At 39.4% G+C, this 22,169-nt stretch overlaps 1 protein-coding gene across 1 annotated transcript in view; it reads left to right on the forward strand.

The window, feature by feature from the left end:
* Positions 1-9,429: 9,429 nt before the first annotated feature.
* Positions 9,430-22,169, forward strand: part of dcc (DCC netrin 1 receptor) — a 195,990-nt gene continuing 183,250 nt past the window's right edge. Inside the window, exons 1-2 of the mRNA XM_042396032.1 lie at positions 9,430-9,460; positions 9,916-10,281. Coding sequence (XP_042251966.1) covers positions 9,430-9,460; positions 9,916-10,281 — 397 coding nt within the window. The remainder of the gene's footprint in view (positions 9,461-9,915; positions 10,282-22,169) is intronic.

The raw sequence follows: 22,169 nt of genomic DNA on the forward strand, positions 1-22,169 counted from the left end.
AATCCAGAAAATGTGAAAGTGGGCAGGTCTACTACTTCATCTCTCTCTTTGTCTCTCTCTCTCTCTCTCTCACACACACTCACACAGCAGTCTATTCAGCAGCAGTGTGTGACAGCAGCAGGCGGCAGCACAGTTTAAATGCTCGGTCACCTCAGCTACATGTAATTGGTGTAATAGTGATAATTTGGTGTAACAGTCATCAGAATAAGGGCAGCAGCAGTGGCAACAACAATTGTTGTATTATTAATAATTACAATAATCTGATAAAATGCAGTATTTTCATTCATTTGGTCCAGATTTAAACTCATAACCCAACAATGATCATAAAAGTAAGAAGAACAAAACACAAAAACAATAAATAAAATAAAAAGCAAATACAAAAGAGAACAAAGACGTCTCTGAATGTTTGTCCAATACGGACGGCATCATATTGTACTTTTATAACTTCTTTTATCACATTATAATATTACAATTATCATACAAATGTTGTCAGCTTTTAAAAAAGAAACGTAAGAGATCTTTATTATTGTTGTAAAGTGTTCAAACATCTGCTGCTGCTAATTTAATTTACACACTAAAAACAAACAGGCTGCGATTGATGGACAACAGACACACACACACACACACACACACACACACACACACACACACACACACACACACACACACACACACACACACACAGAGTAATTAGCAGAAAACACAGCAGGCTGGATGAGACTTGGCTAATTAAGACCAATTGGTGTAAATATCAGAGTGGGTGCTGTGTGTGTGTGTGTGTGTGTGTGTGTGTGTGTGTGTGGTTATCTGAACAGTACATTCAGATTCAATCAGAAGATATTTATACAGAGAGTGTGGACAGGAAGCTGTGTTATAGAGGTGTGGTGAAACAACATACTGTATATAAAGGCTGTATGTACTGTATATAGATCAGAGAGAGAGAGAGAGTTTACATGTTCTCTCTGTGTTTGCGTGGGTGTCCTCAGGGTGCTCCGGTTTCCTCCCACCATCAAAGACATGTATTTTAGGGTTTAAGGGAGAGTCAGCGATTCTAATCCAATAACAGCAAATATCTCTTCATGGTTCTCTTCTAAATTATTCAATGTATCACTCCACACTGAATCAGAGACAGTCTCACTGAGACAACCCAGGTTTTTTTTTCTGCTCCGAGTCAGTTTCTGTCTTGTTTAGTGAAATGTAATGTGAGCAGGCAGCTGTTTAAATCACACAAATATCCTGCAGTATATGTGTTTTCAACTTATTGACTATATCAATGAATTGAACACTACAAAGACTGTTTGTAGTTATTGATTCATTGAAGAAACATATCAATGAATCAATAACTACAAAGACTGTTTGTAGTTATTGATTCATTGATATGTTTCTTCCTGTGGAGCCTACATGCAAACTATTTTGGTTCAGTAACTGTGTGCTGTCAGTCAATCTTTCTTCAGAATAACTGACTCTACCTTCAACACTCCTGTCAGAGCCCCGACCAAGACACCGGCAAAAAGAACTGGAGTCGGTCCCCAGGCGCTGCACTGTAGCTGCCCACTGCTCCTAGTGTATAAAGAGGATATATTTCATTTCAATATATATGAGTGCTGAGAAATGACAAAGTATGAATGTGAATCCTACTGACTGACTGCTCCTGGTCGACTGCAAATGATGTTGAATGGACGTATATGTTAGTAACTGCTGAATGCGTGTGTGTGTGTGTGTGTGTGTGGCGTGTGTGTTGAGCGCAGCTGTGAAATCGTCGGAGGGATTATGGGAGTTAGAGTTCAATGAGACTCAGAGGGTGGACGACAGGTGAGACTTGTTAATGAAGGCTTAATGCTAAATACACACACTGGTGTTGTCCAGCTGGTGTCAGAGCTCACTGCAGATGGGACCTTTGCAAACTCTGTGTGTGTGCGTGTGTGTATAATTAGCTCGCTGCTGGCTGGTTGGTAAACGTGTTTGACTGCAGGGAAGTAGTTTTGGTGTTCATGCTGAACTCAGAGGGAGGTAACAGGAATACCTGGACGGGTGTATTCAGTATGTGTTGGTGTTGTGTTATCTGTCGTGCAGGTGACACTGATTCAGCTGTGTGGTCACTTCTGAGTCTAGTAGGCAGTGGTGTTGCTGTTGTTTGGTGTAGCTGTAAAGCATATCCATATACTGTATATTTATTGTAGAATATCAACAAACCCACAGTGAAACATTGACTGAGCTGAGTAGGTAGAAAATAGTGTGAGTGATAAAACCCTCTGTTACTGTATAAGTAATGTTATATTGTATGTTATACATGTCATGGTATAGTACATTTTCTGGAAATGATTTATTATTGGATAAAATCACCAGATGATTAATACAGTCAATTACATCAAGGACAGTCATCACATTGATGCTTAAATCATAGAAGACTCTAATCACTGTGTCTCAAATCACATATTTCACTTAGTACACTTTCATGTAGTACACTGTGTACTTATCGGCGTAGTGTGCGAATTTTGACAGGGTAGTGTTGTCTCAAATCAAACACAGCCGTTGTGCACTTACCGGAAATGACGATCGCAAATTAGCATTAGCTAACGTTAGCATTAGCGCTACCAAATCATTACAGACTGCTAAATTAACCCAAAAAACACATACTGATGGCTTATATCTGACAACAGTATAGTGGTGCTTAGTGCTAAAAAACACATGTATAACTTACATTTGTATAATGCGGCGATGTTCACCGTAGTTACAACGTACTCGGCTGTCATTTCCAGTTTGAAAAGCGGTCCCTCCCCTTCCGCTATGTAGCCAAGATGGCGACCATTGAGGGCGAGAAGCGTCCATAGTTCCACACTCAACTTTTTGACAGTTTGAGTGCACCATCCGGGTACTCACAGTGCACTGCATTTTTCCATACTTCTCAGTGTGAACGCACTTATGCACTCAAAATGTTAAGTGTAAGTACAGAAGTATATGATTTGAGACATAGAATCATGTCTAAACAGTGGTTTAATCCATCCAAAGACACACATGCATAGCTGCCTCTGCATAAACAGTATAGAACAATTTCTCTTGCTTCTTATTATCTATATTGATGTCTTTGTCACATTTAGAAACACTCAACACTATCACTGATGCATTGGTAACACTCGATAATCAGCGTACAAATCATATACTTCAGTAATGTAATTAACTAATGCATGACTCATGATGATTTAATCAAGCTCTAATGATCAGCTCACTGTGACTTTGATTAGTCAACACTTACTTCATCATTAATTAATAAATGTTGATATGCCACCAGATTACTTGGGTATATGATGTGTGCTGTACAAAGATTGCTACTGATGTATTTTTATTATGTCTTCACTAGAATTGCTCTCTGCCCGGTTACACTGCAGTCCAGTCTACTTTCATTAATCTTTTACAGTGTGTTAACTCACATTTTTTAATTTGCCTTTCTGCAAAAACGTAGGACTTCTGTGCTGACACGGATCAATTAACCGGTCACAGCATCATGCTCACGCTGCAAGTAAACACGGAACCCCCGACTGTTTCGCCTACCAACAATCAATTAAGTTTATCCAAACAAGATGGCTGAGACCTCAACACTGTTGACAAAAAGAGAAAGGCAGCATTACTTCCTGCAATTCTAATATGAACAAGAAGCAAGAGGAAAAGATAAGAAAAATACAAAGATGGCTGGAAGATTTTATTCCTAGCACAGCACAGTCTCAGGACACAAGATGTAAAATACTCTTCTAATAATGTCAAAAGAAGATCTCGACACTTCATAAAGGATCTTTTGACAGCAGCCATGTGGGGAATTGAACAGTGGAAACTTCTCAAACTGTAAGACAGTCCACCAAAACTTCTGACAAATCCATCCCATTGTCCAACAGTCAGATGGTTGATCATTCAGGCCTTTCAAACCGAACATCAAACGACAACCAGTCTGAAACAGAATGATAGAATTAGTCTGGGATGACTGGTTTAGGGTTAAAATTGGGCTGATCTATACAGTTGCCTGGTTTAGGATGTTTCAGAGACCTTGGATCATCATCATTTTCACATGGTCAACCAAATAAAACATACTTTAGTCAAAGCTCATAGCCTGCCACGCTGTTATCATATGTTTCTGTGCACAATGCGACACCTCAGCTGACATCATGAGGTTTAAATCTGCTTTCAGCACTACTGGTTTACTTCCATTTTACTTACAAACTTTTCTTTCCTGTTTTCACTTTTTTACTGCTTCCTGCTCACTTAGCACTTTTTTCCTCTTCTTGTCTCAATACAGTTCATTCCTCCAGCTGCTCCCAACTTTTTAAGCTTATCATGCAGAACTCTCAGCTCTCGGCAATCACACTCCGCTCTTTTTACTCCAGAAAATATGCTTTCGAGGTTCATCATCTTCTTCTTCTCCTGTTTATTTTTCTTCTCCTTGTTTTTCTTCTTCTATTTCTCCTTCTTCTCCTTCAAACTTTTACACAAGTACTAGTTTTGGCCTTCCAAATACAGATTTTTATAAATTCTCGGTATTTGCTTTGAAGACTGAAAACTCTCAAAGCCAAAACCTGACCTCAAAGATTTATGATTCCAGGATTCAGCGGGATGATGTTTGATCTTCGCTGAAGGTTTGATCAGATAGATATTTCTTGCATCTTTTACTGACACGTCAGTAGCTGTTCTCTGTTTTAAAATAATTTCTGACATGTTGCTGTCTGGTTGATTTCATGGTATCTCTGGTACAGATATATTTTCTCAACGATATTTCAATCTTTTTCTTTTCCCCCCCTCATAGTTTCTCTTCTCTTCATGTTTCCTCTGTTCAGTCAAGATGATTCTCTGCTGGCAGGCAGCAGCTGGCACGGAGTTTAAACACACACACACACACAAACACACACACACACACAGCTTTTGGATGCTTCCCAGAGTCTTAATGCAGTCTGCTTTTTAGACACTAACCCGTGGTGTCAGCCACTGTGTGTGTGTGTGTGTGTGTGTGTGTGTGTGTGTGTGTGTTCAGATGGTCTTGGCTGTTGTCCACCTCGCTGTCACCGACTCTCATCTTATCAGTTAAACTCCTGTATAGCTCTATATCCCTCCACCTCTCTACCTCTATTATAAAACTAGGCCTCAGAGTTTCTCAAACCGTGGTGTTGGACCTGTGTGGGGTCAACTGATACGCGTTTGAGGTGGCAGAAAATGTCTCACTATCAGAGCGTCTGCAGTAGATGTTGTTGCAGGTCGGCTTGGTGCCTTGTAACTGAGACCCAACCTGGGATCTGAATCAGACTGGATCCAAATGATTTTAAGGGTTTTGTTGACTTTAAATTGATTTTTTTTAAGATATGTTGCTGCTCATTTCCATCGCAGCTGCTTGTTAATTGGTGGAGCATCATTCTGCTGCCAGCGTTGGTGTTCTCTCTCTGTTTGGGGTTTGTTCAGGTCACCCAGTTTTGGATCAGATCTAATTCCCCTCAGAGCTTTTGGATCAGGTCTGACCGTGCTCGGGTGCTTTTGGTAATTAGTCGTTAATGTACGTGTTTTTCACCGGTCTGTTATGGATCGGGTCTAAACTTCTGAAACTGTAAACAGCTCTAGTGTGCAAGCATCAACAGATTATGAGGCAACGGGCCCCCAGGCACAGTCATGTAAAAGGCCCCCAGACCTCCTACATAAGACCAAAACACCCAGACTGATGTTTTTCAGGTAAACCAGAATTCTCAAGTTCTGCTGTTGGTTCAAAAACTTCACCTGAGAGACTGTGTGAAGGTTTGTGCCACAGAATATTCACACTGAAACTCCTCTGTACAGATGTTACACTGAACACCACATGCACATGTGCAAGATATTACAGGAAACCGTCAAAGAAAACAGGAGATGAAGCAGAGCTGTCAGACTGATTTAAAGAGTTTTACTAGTGTTAGTACTAATATTAGTACTAGTACTAGTGTTATACAGCTGTACAGTAATATGAAGGTTGGAGTGGATTTAGTAGGCAGATCATTATGTCTGTACTTTGTGGGACTGTTGTGACTTTTCAACAGGCCAGTAATCCATCCATGTCTGCAAGTCTGTCTATACAGTTATCAAATATAAGACCTTAAATGGTTTTTGATGATGTTATATTTCACACATTTACTACAGTTAGGCTGTAGAGTCTTCTAATGGATTGATAGTTTTTGTGATTTGATGTGTTTTTTAGTCCTCTGGGTTTGATGAATTCTGACGTCGCCACTAAAAATGATTTTCATTGTCAATGAATCTGCTGATGTTTCTAAATGGATTAATCGTTCATTTTTGGTCAATTAACTAATCAATTAATTGACAAATCATTTCATCTTCAGTTCATTTGTCATGAAAAATGTTATTGATTTCTGAGGATTTTTGTTGCTTAATGAAATAAGAGCTGAACGTCTTATTTATTAAGATATTTTATGGGTTACAGTTGATTTATTATAGGAAATGCTGTTGTTGAAGTGTATGCTCATAGACTTCACAGTTTTACATGTTCAGCTGACTCTCTGTGCTCTAGACTCTGTAGGTTAGACTACAAATGAATTGTAATTAATAAATGGGATTATCCTTTTCCCTGAAACTTCTCAGAAATCATCAGGGAAATTATCCAGAAATTACAGATCAGTGATATAAAGTGTTTGTGTTCAAAAAGACAGAAGTGAAGACCTGCTTTATGTTATAGATGAAATATGAAGAGAGAAAAAAAGACAAAACAGGCATTGAAAAGAGGAGAAGAAGAGAGCAGACAGAGAGTGATAGCATCAAACTGCAGGACAATGAGGACAAGGACACACTGATGAAGTGACTGAGTGTGTATGTGACTGTGTGTGTGTGTGTGACCAGTGGGAGTGAGTACAGATAGAGCTGTCAAGATAGTGATTTACTGATAGAGAGAGAGAGAGAGGGGGAGGACTGCTGAAGGGGAATCAATAAGAAGGAAACCATGAAGGAAAAGAGAGTGAAGAAAGGAAGGAGAAAAAGAAGGAAGGAGGGAATGAAGGAAGGAAATGAGGGCGTATAGGAAGGATCAAGGGAACAAAGAGAAGAAGGAAATAAAGATGTGAAGTAAGAGGAGAGTGGAAGGTGTCAGGTTAAGGTTTAGTTGAGGTTTCATTGTCTCTATGGTAGACATTGAGGACACTGAGGACACTGAGGACATGTCCTTTGTACTTTTTCTGTATATTTAGGGGTTTGGCAACCTGGTGGAACTTTTTTTCAAACCTGATTCCAATACTTTTACTTAGCAGACTACTTTTAGGCTGACAAAATGAATAAATACTTAAAGAATTCAGTGTCTTTCTATCAGCATGTAGCTCCTGGTTATGTGTGGAGGGGTTAGAAACAGCAGGTAGACCTTCATGTTGGGAAATGAAATGTTTGTTTTATCAATTTGTGACAAAGAGGATGAGACCAAACCATTTTGTTCTTGTTACACTTTGTATTACTTTTCATGCTTGTCATTTGTTTGTTTAGCCAGTATAACATGTTTGGTTTAGTATCTATGTGATCTGAAGTCAGTTTTCGTATCTTATGGTGAGGAGAACTGTGTGGATAAAGTGTGTAGACAATGTTAACTGATACAGGTCACATTTTAATATATCAGTTGTCGGTAGAAGGAAGTGTGAGTGTCATGTATTGATGCACCAGTACATAGTCGTATCCCTGCTGTTTATCGTGTTTAAGTGAATGTTACTGTTGGTCAACCTTGAATATCTAGTAAAGTTCAGAATGTAACACTGCACAGCCATGTGTTGTGTTTACTGCCACAGAGGAGGAATAAATCTGCCTCTAGCATCCGTAAAGACTTGTTAACCGCGGTGGAATCACAGTTCTTAAGTACAATTTTGAGCTACTTGCTCTTTACTTGAGTATATTCATTTTCTGCTGCTTTATACTTCACTCCACTTCATTTCAGAGGGAAATATTATGCTTTTTACTCCATTACATTTAAGTAACAGTTGTACTGATTGGTTGCTTTGCATTATTTAAGATTGATACCAGTTGTTCCCAACCTGTTTGGCTTATGACGCCTTATAAAAAAGCAGTGTGTAGTTGTGTCTCCTTGTCATATCTCAGTTGTCTATGAGTTGTTAGCAGTTCTTCAAAGAGACTTTTACTATGTAAACTTCTTACATAATGAACTGTTTGAGGCCCAAAGAGGTAATGAAGGCATGCAAAAGCAAAGAGTAGAGAAAAATCTAACAACTGCACACAAATACAGCAGAGCTTCTTCTTTCTTTTCTTTTATCTTTTGACTGTGCGGAGGGGCCCGACCCGTAGGTTGGGAACCACTGGACTTAATCTACCTAAATATATACAAAGTAGTTTAAACTAGCTCCACCTCCGGCAGCTACAACAGTACAGTAAGCAGCTACGTGATGCATAACAAGCTAATAATGTCAAATACAGTGTCATTTATCAGTTATTTTTACTTCAGCAGAATTTTAAATGCAGGACTTTTACTTATAATTGAGTATTTGTACATGGTTGTACTGGTACTGTTAGATAAGTAAATGACTGAGTACTTCTTCCACCACTACTTGTTAATGTCACCAGCTATGATGAAGTTACAAGTCCAAACGAACAAAAGCCACTCGAAAACTAATAATTATGAATTGAAAATCAAATGCTAATTATTAAAGTTGTGCCAACAGTTTTTTAATTTTTTGAGTTCTTACTCTTGTGTCTTCAGAGATAGGTCAAATTTCAAGCTGTAATTTCCTAATAACTTCCGAGGGATGTTTCCTGGAAGGAAGTATTTTAATCTGACGCTAATTACAGTAGTAAAAAGACTTGCAGGAACTATAATTGAAGAGCTAACTGAATAAATGAATAATAAAAATGTTTCAGAGGAGAGTGGTTTAACTCTCAGTATTTCTAAACAAAACAGAATGCTCTTTAGAAAAGACATGAAGCTATTCCGAAAGGGAAAACAGTCATTACCGATTAATGACTTTTGTGTTGAGCGTTCTCATTTGTTTTCTCACCTCGGTTAAGAACAGACCCCTGAGAGCATTTAGTTTTTATACCTGATGTTTGTTTGATCAGAGTTGTCCTGCAGGAGAAAACTGAAGCCGTGAGGTTTTAAAAGGAACATCAGTAAAGTCAGAAACAAACAAAACAAAAACCATCTGCTGTGCTTTTAAAACCGACAATACGCCGTAACGATGTGATTTCAGCTTTCTGAGCTCTCCATTCAGACTTTCCAGGAAAAACACACAAGGCACTGTGAAACGGCGGCTTTGACCGAACAAACTGCTCCTCTGATCAGGATGAAAGACTTTTTTAGCAGCGTCGACATCAAGGACGAGAAGAGACGCCGCACCGCCGCCGCTGTCAGAGCTTTTTGCGAGATTAGACGAAATATAAAAAACATAAAAACAAAGAATACAACAGGTTGAAGTGGCTTTGATAGCTATGATGAGTGATCTTGCGGAGCGAGGCGCTACAGGTTGGAGGTTAAACACATCCTGTCATGTTCTCTGTTGTAAAGACGCACATCTGACAAAACTATTAAGAAATGAAAAATAGGGATAAATACACAAAGCCAAACCTGAATAAATCAATAAGTAGATAAAAGAATGAGAAAATAAATCAAAATTCTCCTGCTGATAAAAACAACAACAAAGCTTTGATACTGAAACTGTGCAGAGCAAGGCATTGTGGGTTACGGGTTTGATTCCCCTGTTTTTATTCAGTTTAGTTGCACTGAAATGTTCTAGTTTTGCTGGAAAAGATGAGATCAAGAAACAAGAATCGCAGAATTCTTTAAAAAATGAGGAGAAATCTGCAGGATCCAATCATTTAACTGCTATTGATCACACTTGCTTTTATCAACACTATAGATTTGTTCTCCCGTGTTTTTGTGCTTCCATCTGACGACTCCTCATCTTCTCTTCCTTACAGCTTCAGATGCCTCCTCATCTTCCTCCTCCTCCTCCTCATCTAGTCTGGGAGGTTTCGTGGATTTCGCTTTCACCCAGGAGCCTCAGGACGCGGTGACGGTGCGAGGCGGCGTGCTGCAGCTCGACTGCCAGGCGCGCTCGGACACGGCGGTCGGGCCTACTCCGGCCATCACGTGGCGTAAGGACGGCGTGCTGCTGAGCGCTGTGGTGGACGAGCGGCGGCGACAGCTGGCTAACGGCTCGCTGCTGGTGCAGAACGTGGTGCACTCGCGGCACCACAGGCCTGACGAGGGTGAATACCAGTGCCTCGCCACGCTGGATGGACTGGGAAGCATCGTGAGCCGGACCGCCAGGGTCACTGTGGCAGGTAAGATACTGCTCTGTTCTATTCTAATCTCTTTCCATTTAACTCTATTAACTCGTTGAATCATGTCCCGTAGAGATTCATGTTGTTTTGAACAACACGAACAGCCAGCTGTTTACTGTTTTACAGTGTTAATTAGATCTTAATATGACTTTCAGACTACTAAATCTTTATTAAACTGCCTACGTGACTTGGCATCCATGTGTAAAAGCCAATCCACATAGAAAGCACTTTTAGAAGCGTTTTTGACGTCCGTCTTTCACACTTCTTGTGCGTAGACTGTATATAAAGATGTATGAGGTGTTGCGGCGCTGTCCAAGGTGCTGACCCTGCTGTTTAGAACAGATAGGAGCTGTCCAGAGTTCTATCTTTCTCTTCTCTTTCTCCCACCAGCAGGAACTTCCAGCCAAAACCTTCTTTAGTCCAATCCTTGTTTTCACCTGTTTCCTAGAGTAAATATATATCCACCCTCTGTTAGTGCGTTCTGGTTGCTGCTTCTTGAAATCTGCTTTCATGTGTGAGTAACTTCCTGTCACAGAAGAGTTAGCCTGTCTTGTTATTTTCTGTGCCGTAGCCTGATGGTTGCCAGCGCTTAGATAGCCTTGTTGGCTTTAGTTTTATTCTGTTTTGTTGAGTTAATAAATCTCCTAGCTGTCATTTACACTTCCACTACTCTGATACGAAGCCTCTCTACTTCCTGCCACGAAGTGAAGCCAAAATATCTCATTTCCGGGAGCTGCCATCTTGCTTGTGTCATGTCATTTGCAACCAGAGTCTGTGCGGTAGAGTCCGGGCAGCGGGATGACAGCCTGTGGGACACGCCCCTTCAGCCCTGAGAGTGGCTGTCACAGCTGTCAATCATGATGTCACACCCCCTTCTTAAATAATGAAATAACTTATTAAAAACAAACTTATCAGAAAAATGAACACTTGAACAAGCATCAGAACTACTTAATGACCCAAACCATTTTTGAGAAAAATATATTTGATGTGCATTTTGATTTGTTAGTTTGTCTCATTTCCCTTCTGCTAACGTGGAAGGGGCAGAGTTCATAACATATACTGCAACCTGCCACTAGGGGGCAATTGAGATATTTTGGCTTCACTTTTGGGGAGCTGTCATCTCATCCATCTTTATATACAGTTTATGGTCTTATGGATGACAGATGTGCTTCCATCTTATTTAATGTATCAATCCACACCGCCTCCGAGAGACGTGGGAGTGACATGCATCACTCCAGGACCCTCCCGCGATTTTTTACACTCCGAGTCTAATTTTTTAATCCTCTGTCACGTTTAGTGAAGCTTAATCTGCACAGACAGCTGTTTACTCAAATCTCCCATTGTTTATATGTTTTGAAGTTATTAACAGTATCTTTATTGATTGATCAAGGTTCTCAGTCTGCCTGTGAGCTGGCCTGTTTCACTGCAGGCAGATTCCCCATCGCTCGCTACGTGGGCAGGGAAATAAAATCAAACGAATCAATAAATACGCCTACAAACGCTGTCGACTTCTTCCCGCGGAGCCGACAAGAAAACTATTTTGCCTCAGTAAATCTCTGCTGTCAGTCAGCCCTGGTTGAAGGCAGCTTGTCCTCTCAGCTGACAGACAGCTGCTTCTGTGGACAGAGACACTGAAACTCCACCTCATCAGCTGCACATATCAGCTCCGGTGTTCCCCAGGGCTCCATTTCTTCCTTTCTGGGTGTAAACAGTTTGTTTCCACTCGGCTCTTTAATGCAAAAAGAAGATCTGAGCCTTACCTTTTTCCCCCCAACCTTAACTCCTAAGAAGAGGAGAGAAAAGAGAGAAGAGAGGACGGGATGGGGAGGAGAGAGAAAAGAAAGGAGAGGAGATTCTCAGATTAATCTTTCCACAATACCTTGACCTGACCTTGACAGTTACTGTGGCGACTTGTACATACACACACACACACACACACAGACTTAGTATTGCTCTGCTTCCTCCATTTATTTTACTGTTCATATTTATTTAATAGAACCAAAGTAATTCATTTGTAATGTAATTTAGTAAGTGGAGTGTAGCTTAAGATCAATAGAGTTTATGGAAGACATTTACAGACGGAGAGATGCACAGAGGCTTAAGTGCACCAGCATAGACAGTATGCACTAAAATATCCTGTATGACAGCAATTTAAGATGATATTTACTGTGTAGGGAAAAAAGTAAAACAACACAACAGAGAAATGACCAATAATTTGGTCTTTGTGACCAGCTCTATTTGGCATCCTGTCAACAGACACGTTAAACTCCACATGAAGATTCTTCTGTCAACTCTCTAAATGTCAGTGAAGCACAGAGGAGAGTTTATAAGGAGGAATCGTGACATATTGCAAATCATTTCTGACAATAGAAGTGAACCCAAGCGGTTCCTTGTGGAGATTTTTCCCATTTTCTGAAGCAGCGTGAGCACATAAACTGTTGTGCTGTGGATGTGATGCAGCCTGAAACACTGCTGAAAGGTTTCCTCACTGCTCTGACATGATCCAGACTTTTCTTAAGCTCCTCATATATCAGTGATTAAAAAAAATATATGTAGTAGATCTCTGCAGCAGCCATCAGCTGATTGACAGCATTTGTTTGCTGTCTCTTGAGAACATTTACTGCTGTTGCTTCAACTGAAACTGATCACCACTGGTTTACAGACCAGTATCCATGTTAATGCCTTCCCTCAGAGTCAGATCATATGCAAATGATTGTCTACTCAAAATCCCAATTTTATTACCTAAAACCTTAATTTAAATGATTTCAAACAGAGCTGGAAATATCTGCAGAAATAATGGATTAGTTCCATCCCCGTAGATACCTTATAAGGGATAATCCTGTAGCCAGTTAATCTCTTCATTATTTTTTCTATTCATCAATCTGTCAATTTAACAAGAAGTCTACAGCCACGCTAGCAGCTCTGTGAGGCTGTACGGTCCAGGTATCATCGGATAATTCGTAATTCATTTGTAAAAAAAACGGTGAACCGTTTTTGGTGTCAGAATCAAATAACGAAAAACCAATCAAACCCGGCCCGTTTTTGGTTTTTGCCGATTCGTTTTCTCGTTATTCCTTTTTGGATTGAATATCGAACAGGTCTGCGGACATCGAGCCAATTCGTTTTTGCGTTTGAAACCAAAAATGGAAGTCACAGGGGTTTTTCCTTTTTTCATTTTAAACCGAAAACTAATCACGTGATCTATTCCTTTTTAGTTTCCCAATGAAAATCCAGAAAACCAAATTCAGAAGACCGTGCAATTTTGGTTTAGAAATCAAGTATTTTTGTCAGTTTTGCACGATAGCGGAAGCGACTACATGAGCCTACCCATGATCCTCAGCGACCGTTGCTATGGTGAAGACGCCAGCGACAGCCACGCGTGTGTGTAAACAGGATGAAGACGGGGTTATAAAACTGAACTTTTCCTTATAAACTCTTTACTGGACCCTGTATGTAGGCACAGCGGTGCTTCGAGCTACTTGATAACACCAGCATGCTAACATGTTCACAATGACAATGCTAACATGTTGATGTTTAGCAGGTATAATGTTTACCACGTTCACCATCTTAGTTTAGTGTGTTAGCATGCTAACATTTGCTAAGCAACACTCAGCACACAGTTGAGGTTGATGGTTTTGCATTTGGTCACAAACCAAAGTATTGAGAACATGATGATGGTGAGGATGATGATGGAGCTAGATGAAAAGTCAGGACATCAGATGGAATGGTAAATGAGCTACATTCATATAGCACCTTTCTAGTCTTCCGAATAAGCGCTTTACACTCCATGCCAACATTCAGCCATTCACACACACACAGTCATACACTGATGGCAGAGGCTGCCATGCAAGTGCCAACCAGCTCACCAGGGACAGTTTCTAATGCTCATTCATACACACACTCTCACACACTGATGGTGCAGCCTTCAGGAGCAATTTGGGGTTCAGGACACTTTGACATGCGGACCAGAGGAGCCGGTCTTCCCATTAGTGGAAGACCTGCTCTACCTCCTGAGCCACAGCCACCCCCTAAGTTATTACAATTCATCTTAAGGGGGATATGAATATCTGAACCAAATGTCATGGTAATACATCCACTAGTCATTGATATTCCAGTAAAAAATGTTTTGGGAACCATGACTGCCTATACCAAATTGAATGGCAGTACATCCCGCTGCTGTCCTTCGCTCTTAACCAAAAACATCAATATTCTGGTGGCACTAGATGAAAAGTCAGAGGATCTTCTATTAGAGTACATCATCTGGGCAATTGAAACAACTAATCACAGTCAAGAGAGTGTTTCATGTTACAGTTTTTAAAATGTCACACATCATAGAGATTTCCCCTGATCAATGTTGGCTTTATTCAGACAGAAAAGCTACAGAACTGAACTTGAGTTTGGAGGTCAGAGTGTTTGTGACACACTCAAATAACTACTAGAAAAACTACAGCCTGAACAACATGCTGACGACTCCTCAGACTCTGATAACGAGGATCTGGATAACACACACACACACACACACACACACACACACACACACACACACTTACCGTCACAGTGTGTATATCAGCTGGTCGTCTCTTTAGCTCGCTCAGCGCTTTGTGTTTGAGTGTTTTGGTCTCTGGAGTGACTCAGAATCCTCCCAGTCAATTAGAGCAATTAAAGAGACAGGAGACCAGCAGCTGCAGCTCACAGGGAGGTGTGCGTGTGCATGTGCGTGTGCATGTGTGTGTGTATAAATGAAAGAGAGAGACCTATCTGTAGTGTCTGTGTGCTCAGGCGAGGAGTCAAGATCACTTAAGTCGAGTTGGAGACTACTGGACTGAGTCCTGGCAGTTTTGAAATAAATCAAGTCAAGACAAAGTCCAAGCCCTGAGAGTAATTGCAACTTGCATTTAGTAGGCCTATCACCTCTTGAGCAGTACCCACATTTATTTCCAGGAACGTAGGCAGAGAACTGTAGCGATGAGTACATGTTACATGTCATAAGTTCATACTGTGAAAAAATAGCTAGCAAAACTCGTCAGCTCAATAGCTTAGTTCCATCGCTAACTCGACAATGAGTTCATACAGTTTATTCAAAAGATCTACAATTGATTCCTGTCTCACAGCTGTCAGCAGACCATTGCTCTTCTGTGGAACAGTTAGCCTACAAGCTACGATAAGCTACAATAGCTAAGATAGTCCCCTCAACGGTCAACATTCTCAGTACAGCTTGCTTTTGGTCAATATTTGCATGTCAAAGTTCACAATAGTTTAACTTTTATTTTAAAGGTCTTTATATGGTCAAAGAGGTGTGGAGCTTGGGTGGAGCTGATGAGGTGTATGTTCCACGATTGTAATGGATGTTGAGGAGGCAGAACTATCAGAGAGTGGATGGTGTTTGGCTCCGCGAAAAAATTCACCTTTAAAATCATGGCCGGGGTATATGATGGGTCAGCAGGTTAATGGTTTTTAGTACATGTGGCTGTTCAGTTTGGAACAGGAGGAGTCAGGCAGCTAATTGAATCGTGTGCTGCTTGTGATTTATTGGTCAGAAGTGATGACAGTGAACCTTCATGTAGAGCTCAGGTGGTTCATCAGTGATGGAGCTTGTTTCCATGACATTATACAATTTAAACACACACACACACACACACAATCAGAAGCGATTCACCCAGTTTGAATATTACATTAATATATGAATCAGTTCTGCCCGCATTGTCATTCACACACACGCACGCAAACGCACACACACACACACACACACACATACATACACACATACACGCATAGGCGAGGCAACACATTACAAGGCAAAATGCTAATGAACAGCAGAGGCTTAAAAATTCAATTAGCAGTTTGACTCTGTGTGTGTGTGTATGTGTGTGCGTTCAGAGATGACTGTAAACTGGGAATTAATTAGAAACACTGAACACTCGGATAGATAAAGAGAGAGAGAGAGAGAGAGAGAGAAGGAACAGGAAGAATAGAGACAGAAGGCAAGCAGAGTGAGCAAGACAGACTAAGAGAGAGAGAGAGAGAGAGAGAGAGAATACTGTAGAGTGAGCAGAGAGAGAATCAGGAGAAATAGAGAGAGAAGGATGAGAGAAAGAGAGAGGAGAGAGAATAAAGAAACTGAAAGTATACACACATACATTATACAGAGAAAATGAAGAGTGTATATCAGAATTAACAGAGGGAGTGAGGTACCGGCAGAGTAAACAGAAAGAACATTTGAATTTAAAAATATTTTATTCATATTTATACATTGTTTCAAAATAAATAAAAACCTAAAAAAGGAACTCCATTATTCAATTATTCTCCGTTATTTTATTTTATTCTTTGCTCTGTACACATAATCACATTATATTATATTCTTACTGGTGTATTATGTTAATAGAGGTGGTTTTCCAACAACATACATATTGTGTACAAAATGTTTTATGCTCAAACCTAGCTTTAAAGTAGAGGACTGTGGATCCTGTGGGAGCCAACGCAAATCTCGCAGATTTTAACTTTGCTGCGGGCGGTCAAAAAATATACGAGTCCCTGGACTTAGGCAGTGCTGCAGGCTGACTCTCTCTCTCCCTGCTGCTCCCTGATACCACGACCTGCTGCTGCTGCTCCTCCTCACACACATACACACACACACACTCATGAGTGCACACCACCTGCCTCTGCAACCTGCCAACTTCACCCGAATCACTAAAGAAGAGAAATGTGTGCGTATTGCATTATGAGATACTGGGAACGTAATTCACACATTGCGGGAGCAGGCGGTAATGGTCAGAATCTAGCAGGAGAGGGATTAAGGGTACAGTCCCACGCAAGGCTCTACTTTTAAGCATCTTCTTGTTGAAAGGTCAGTCCTGTTGCACCTCCTTTTTTCCTTGGTTATATTGTAAATTGTAAAGCACTTTGGATAAAAGGTAGTTATTTAACCTACACCAGCCAGCTTTGTACCATTCTCTGACATAAGGAAAGCTCATATTACTGAGCCCGACTCTTAAATCATCCAGGCTGACATATATTGGCTGATATTAACTCATTGCATATATATATATATATATATATATATATATATATATATATATATATATATATATATATATATATATATATATATATATATATATATATATATATATATATATATATATATATATATATATATATATAGGTATCGCTGTATGCCATCCGATAAATGACTAGAAATTGCCATGTTTTGAAACGTGTCACCATTCAATCGTATGTTCACCAGAGAGTTTAATTTACAACTGTAAAGCATCCTGCTCAGCACATTTCTTGATTCCAATTGTTAAAAAAAACTAATTTAAGGGAAACTTATCAAAACTGTTCATATGTATTATGGGTTGAGTTAATAAAATTGGTATGGGCCAATATATAATTCTCAGATTTTTTAAACTGTCAAATATCAATCGTATTGACCTGAAAGCACTGTATTGGCCGAGCTGTAATGTTAATTGAATCCAGTGTTTGAGGCTAAGGCGTCTAAAGTTCAGGGTGTTGATATTTTCCAGCCACTCAAAATGCAAACTATCATTTTTAAACTCCTGAGTTTATCCACAGTGAAGAGAAACAGAACGACCTTCAGTCTGTCCATCCCCAATTAATCAACAACTCTCTCAGGAATTGGACAAATCCCAATTAACAGCAGTGAGGAAGAACGTGGTTCGACCCACAGAAGCAGATAATAATTGTTCCCAAGGCGAAGATTCAGAGCAGGAGCATCCCCAAATCCCTCCGCTGCCCTCGTCTGTTTGCTATGATTTGCATGTTATTATCCGTCTGAGTTATTTTGGTCTGTTTGTCTAATGAGGATGAAAACAGCAGGGAGACAACAGCCACCAGGAATGTGGAGGTTGTTGGTCGGACAGGAAGATGAGGTGAAGACCCGTTGAGTTCAATCACTTTTTTTTTTATAATCCCATCTCGTCTCTTCTCTCCTCTCCTGATGGTTTCACCTATTTCTCTTCCTCTCTCACTTTCCTTCCTGCTGCTTCACTCCATCTTGGTGTTTTTTCATTCTGTGTGATCAGAAGTTCCTCTCTGACTGAAGATCATTGTGAACTCTCTGCTCTTCACTTTGGATTCATGAGACTTTGGCAACATGTTCACAGATCAGGTCTTATGAATGAAAAACATGATGTGAAAATAACTACAAATCTGCATGTTTGTATTCTGCAAAAAATGTTCTTCTCTAGTAATAATTCCTCCTTTTCCCAGGTCAGTTTCATAAATTTTCTAGAAATGAATGTCAGGAGTAAGAATGATGCTTTATTAAAGAATATTTTGGTTGATTAATTGTGAAATACTGTAAATTCACCACAGTTGCTGGTTTTTGTTTTTTTTAAAATTGTAGTTAGTTAATTATATTAGTTTTTTCAAAATTTTTGTTAAGTTCAATACAGTTATTTTTGGCACACTTGACTGGTAAAATATCACACAAATTAGATTAATTATTGTATCTGCTGTAAAACACAGTATGATCATATTTTTTGAATGTTGAATTTTCTTAAAATAAATCTTGACACTTAAACACTTAAAACACTTTGAGGGGTAATAGGACACTTTGCAGACTATAAGATAACAGGTCAGATTCTTTACTTTAATTTTATACTGCACAAAAAATAATAATGCATAAATATCAATGTTGTTGCTAATTATTGACATCTCCCAGATTGTGACAATCAAAAAAAAAAAAATCCCCCTAGCCTTAGATACATTGAAAATATTTCAATTTCTGTGTGTTTTTTCTTTCATAAAATTAGTGCTTTTATCACAAATACTGGCATTTAAAGGGTTTAAATTCTGAAAATGAATGAATATTTAGTAGTTATGGGAAGGACTGATGTTGGTTAAAAATTTTAACTCAGTGAAAGTGGAAAACAATATTAATATATAACATTTTTATGGCAGTTTTGATGGGGACCTTTTAGGTCCCTAAGGGTACTAGAGGATAGTCTACTCACAAAGGTAAGATAACAGGTTTTCACTGGCAGACAGTAAACATGGCATCATGGGAGGTTGTGCCATTCTGGGAAGTTGTTGCACACAGTTAATCTCCCTCATGTATTGTACTGTATGAGTTTTACATGTAGGTCCCACTAATCACATATGGATAAAAACCTGCTCTCACACCAACATTACGAGAACAGGTCCCCACAAGTACTGTTCCTGCACAAGTCCTCATAAACCACATAAACCAGCTATGTTAGGTTTAAGGCTTTTTTAGAGTTGACTTTGACCTAAAAATATTTCTTTTAAGGTTTGTGGATTTTATATGTAGTAGTTATGGTTAAGGGTTAGGCTAAGCCTCCAGGAATGAAGTCTTTGTCAATACAATGTCCTTACAAGTGATAAAAACAAGGGTGTGTGTTTCATGTTTATGTGTGTGTGTGTGTGTGTGCAGCTGCAGGCAGCATTGTGATCCACACAAGAACAGACAGCAGCAGAACTTATATAAGACACACGATCCAAATTCACATCAGCGTTCCCGTCGTCTCCGATCTGTGTGATGTCGCGGCGGCTCAAGTTCTCATCAGTGTGAAGATGCACAAACCTGCATCCAGCAGCGGCTTGTCCCATGATTCAAGAGTCAAACTGAAGCTTTTCTAACATTATAGAACAGAAAGAGAAAGTTAGTGTTTGTGTCAGTGGTAAAGTTTCCGGGCTGTTTGTGCGTAAAGGTACAACCTAGGAAGCAGAAAGTGATTCAAACTAGCATGAAAAAAAAAACCAAACAAACAAAAAAAAAGAAACCTGCAAGGAAAATCAGACACCAAACTGCATTATTTTCTGTCTCTTGCTAGGATGAAAAGTCTTCATGATATGCTGTCAGAAATGTAGGATTCCAGGGATTTGGAAACTTGTTCGAAACTGCACTTTAGATTTTGAAATACATGAGCAACAATGAGAAAATAAACATTGCAAAACTTTTTTACTTAGCAAATTGCAGTGTTCTTTCTCCTAAATGTAATTTTGAATGTGTTAAAAGACACAGAACTTTCTTAAAAATGTCCCTTTCTAGATATGAAACACTAAATGAATGCGTATGAGAGAGTAAATTACTTTCTTATAGATTCAGGGTTTAATCCAGACCACCTGGGAGTCATTTACCATCTTAAAACATAGAATATTCCAGCACTGTGACCTTCCTGTGCCCAGTTGTCCACCATAAAATCAAGGACAGTATAAAGGAAGTATATCAACTGTATCAGCGTTTCATGAGTTAGCCAAAGTACAAAATTCTCTGGTAGACATGTGTTGCAAGCAGGTGAACGTACGTGAGGCCGAATATAGGTTATTAGACAGAGAAATGTTTCTCTGCGTCGTTTTAATATCTACACTGAAAGCAAGTAAATTGTGTCTTTTTGATGTTCAAAAAGACCAACAGAGTGATGAGTCTAATTGTAGATAAACAATTTAGCATCAGCTAACTTTGTGGGATCATTTAGAACACATTTGATATGTTTAGCTCAAAGCAATATTTTGAAGGTTAGGAGGATCTGAGTAGGGGTGAAACGTTGTCCTGATTAAATGTTGTGGTTTAAAAGTCTGCAGTAAAAGCAATATTTTTACATTTTGTGATATAATCTTATTGCCTTTTTTTCTGAGAATGACATGAGAAGATCAAGAATCAATCTCATGTCTGTGTGTTAATTACAGAGCTGAAGTCAGGACATGTTTAGCCGAGCTAAACATAAAGACTGGAAGCAGAGCGAATCAGCTAACTTGACTCGAATGAAAAAAGTACATCTACCTGCACGATGTTAGCTTACTAATTAACATGTTGTATCTAATTTGTTTAATCCATACATAAACTGGAATGAAAAACCAATAATTTGTGGTTCCATGGGAAGTTAGGTTGATGAAAGAACCATATATCATTTCAAAGGTCGTCCCCTGTTTAGGGTTTTTGCTAGGCTAAAAATGACCAGTTATGGAGGCCAAGATGCCCAATTAATTCCTCAATGAAGGTCTTTGCCCACGGCTGTGAAAACTTTGACTGAAATGTCATACTTGCTTGTGTCCTGAAATATGAGTTGTGTTTTTGACATATTTTCTACATTGTTGGTTTTTATGTAAGTTTCATTTCACATTCATTGTCTGTTTTATTGGTCCTGTTTTCAGGTGCATCACTTATGAACAACCTTTTGTTTTTTTTTGATTCATCGATTGTATTAAATTGTCTACACTGTTAATTAAGTGGCCATGTGGGCATCAGTGCCACACTAATGTCTTCTTGGAATATGTGTTAGTGTGTCTGTCTGTTGTGTGTCTCTTGTTATTTTCTTACTGTGGACAGGTGACCAAACTAGTTTACCCTCTGGGGAGCAATAAAGTCATCTAAACAAATCATAATCTAATCTTTTTATGCAGAGACACTGCACAGAACTGTGTTTGTCACAGTGTTGTTTATGACAGCCTTAGAAAAGGGCACGTGTGATCCCTTCAAATCCTAGCTCAAACACTGTACATCAGTGGACAGTTTTAGTTTCCCATGAAGGTCTAAATCCTGTGTCAGAGGGTTCAGAAGAGGGTGGCAAGAATAGCAGAATATTTCAAATACTTTGGCATGAAATTGTTCACATTCAACCATCTAAACATGTTTAAAGTCAACTGTAAAATCTCAGAACAACATCAACATAGCGAAGAAAATAAACTTCTCTTTATTGAATTCCTGACGTTCCTGGTGATTATAGTTCACTGCCCGGAGGCTCTGTCAGCCATGTTGAAATTAAAACATAAGCACACATGAGCTTCTGCTGATAAAATAACAAGTTTTCAGTGTGAGAGCAGAGCGAGGACTGCAATCAGCAGGTTTGTGTATTTATGTGGCTACAGGCTGTTTGTTGTTGAAGTCAATCTGATCAGACAGGAAA

This window comes from Thunnus maccoyii, chromosome 19 (genome assembly GCF_910596095.1).
Source record: "Thunnus maccoyii chromosome 19, fThuMac1.1, whole genome shotgun sequence".
In the NCBI taxonomy this organism is placed as follows: Eukaryota; Metazoa; Chordata; class Actinopteri; order Scombriformes; family Scombridae; genus Thunnus; species Thunnus maccoyii.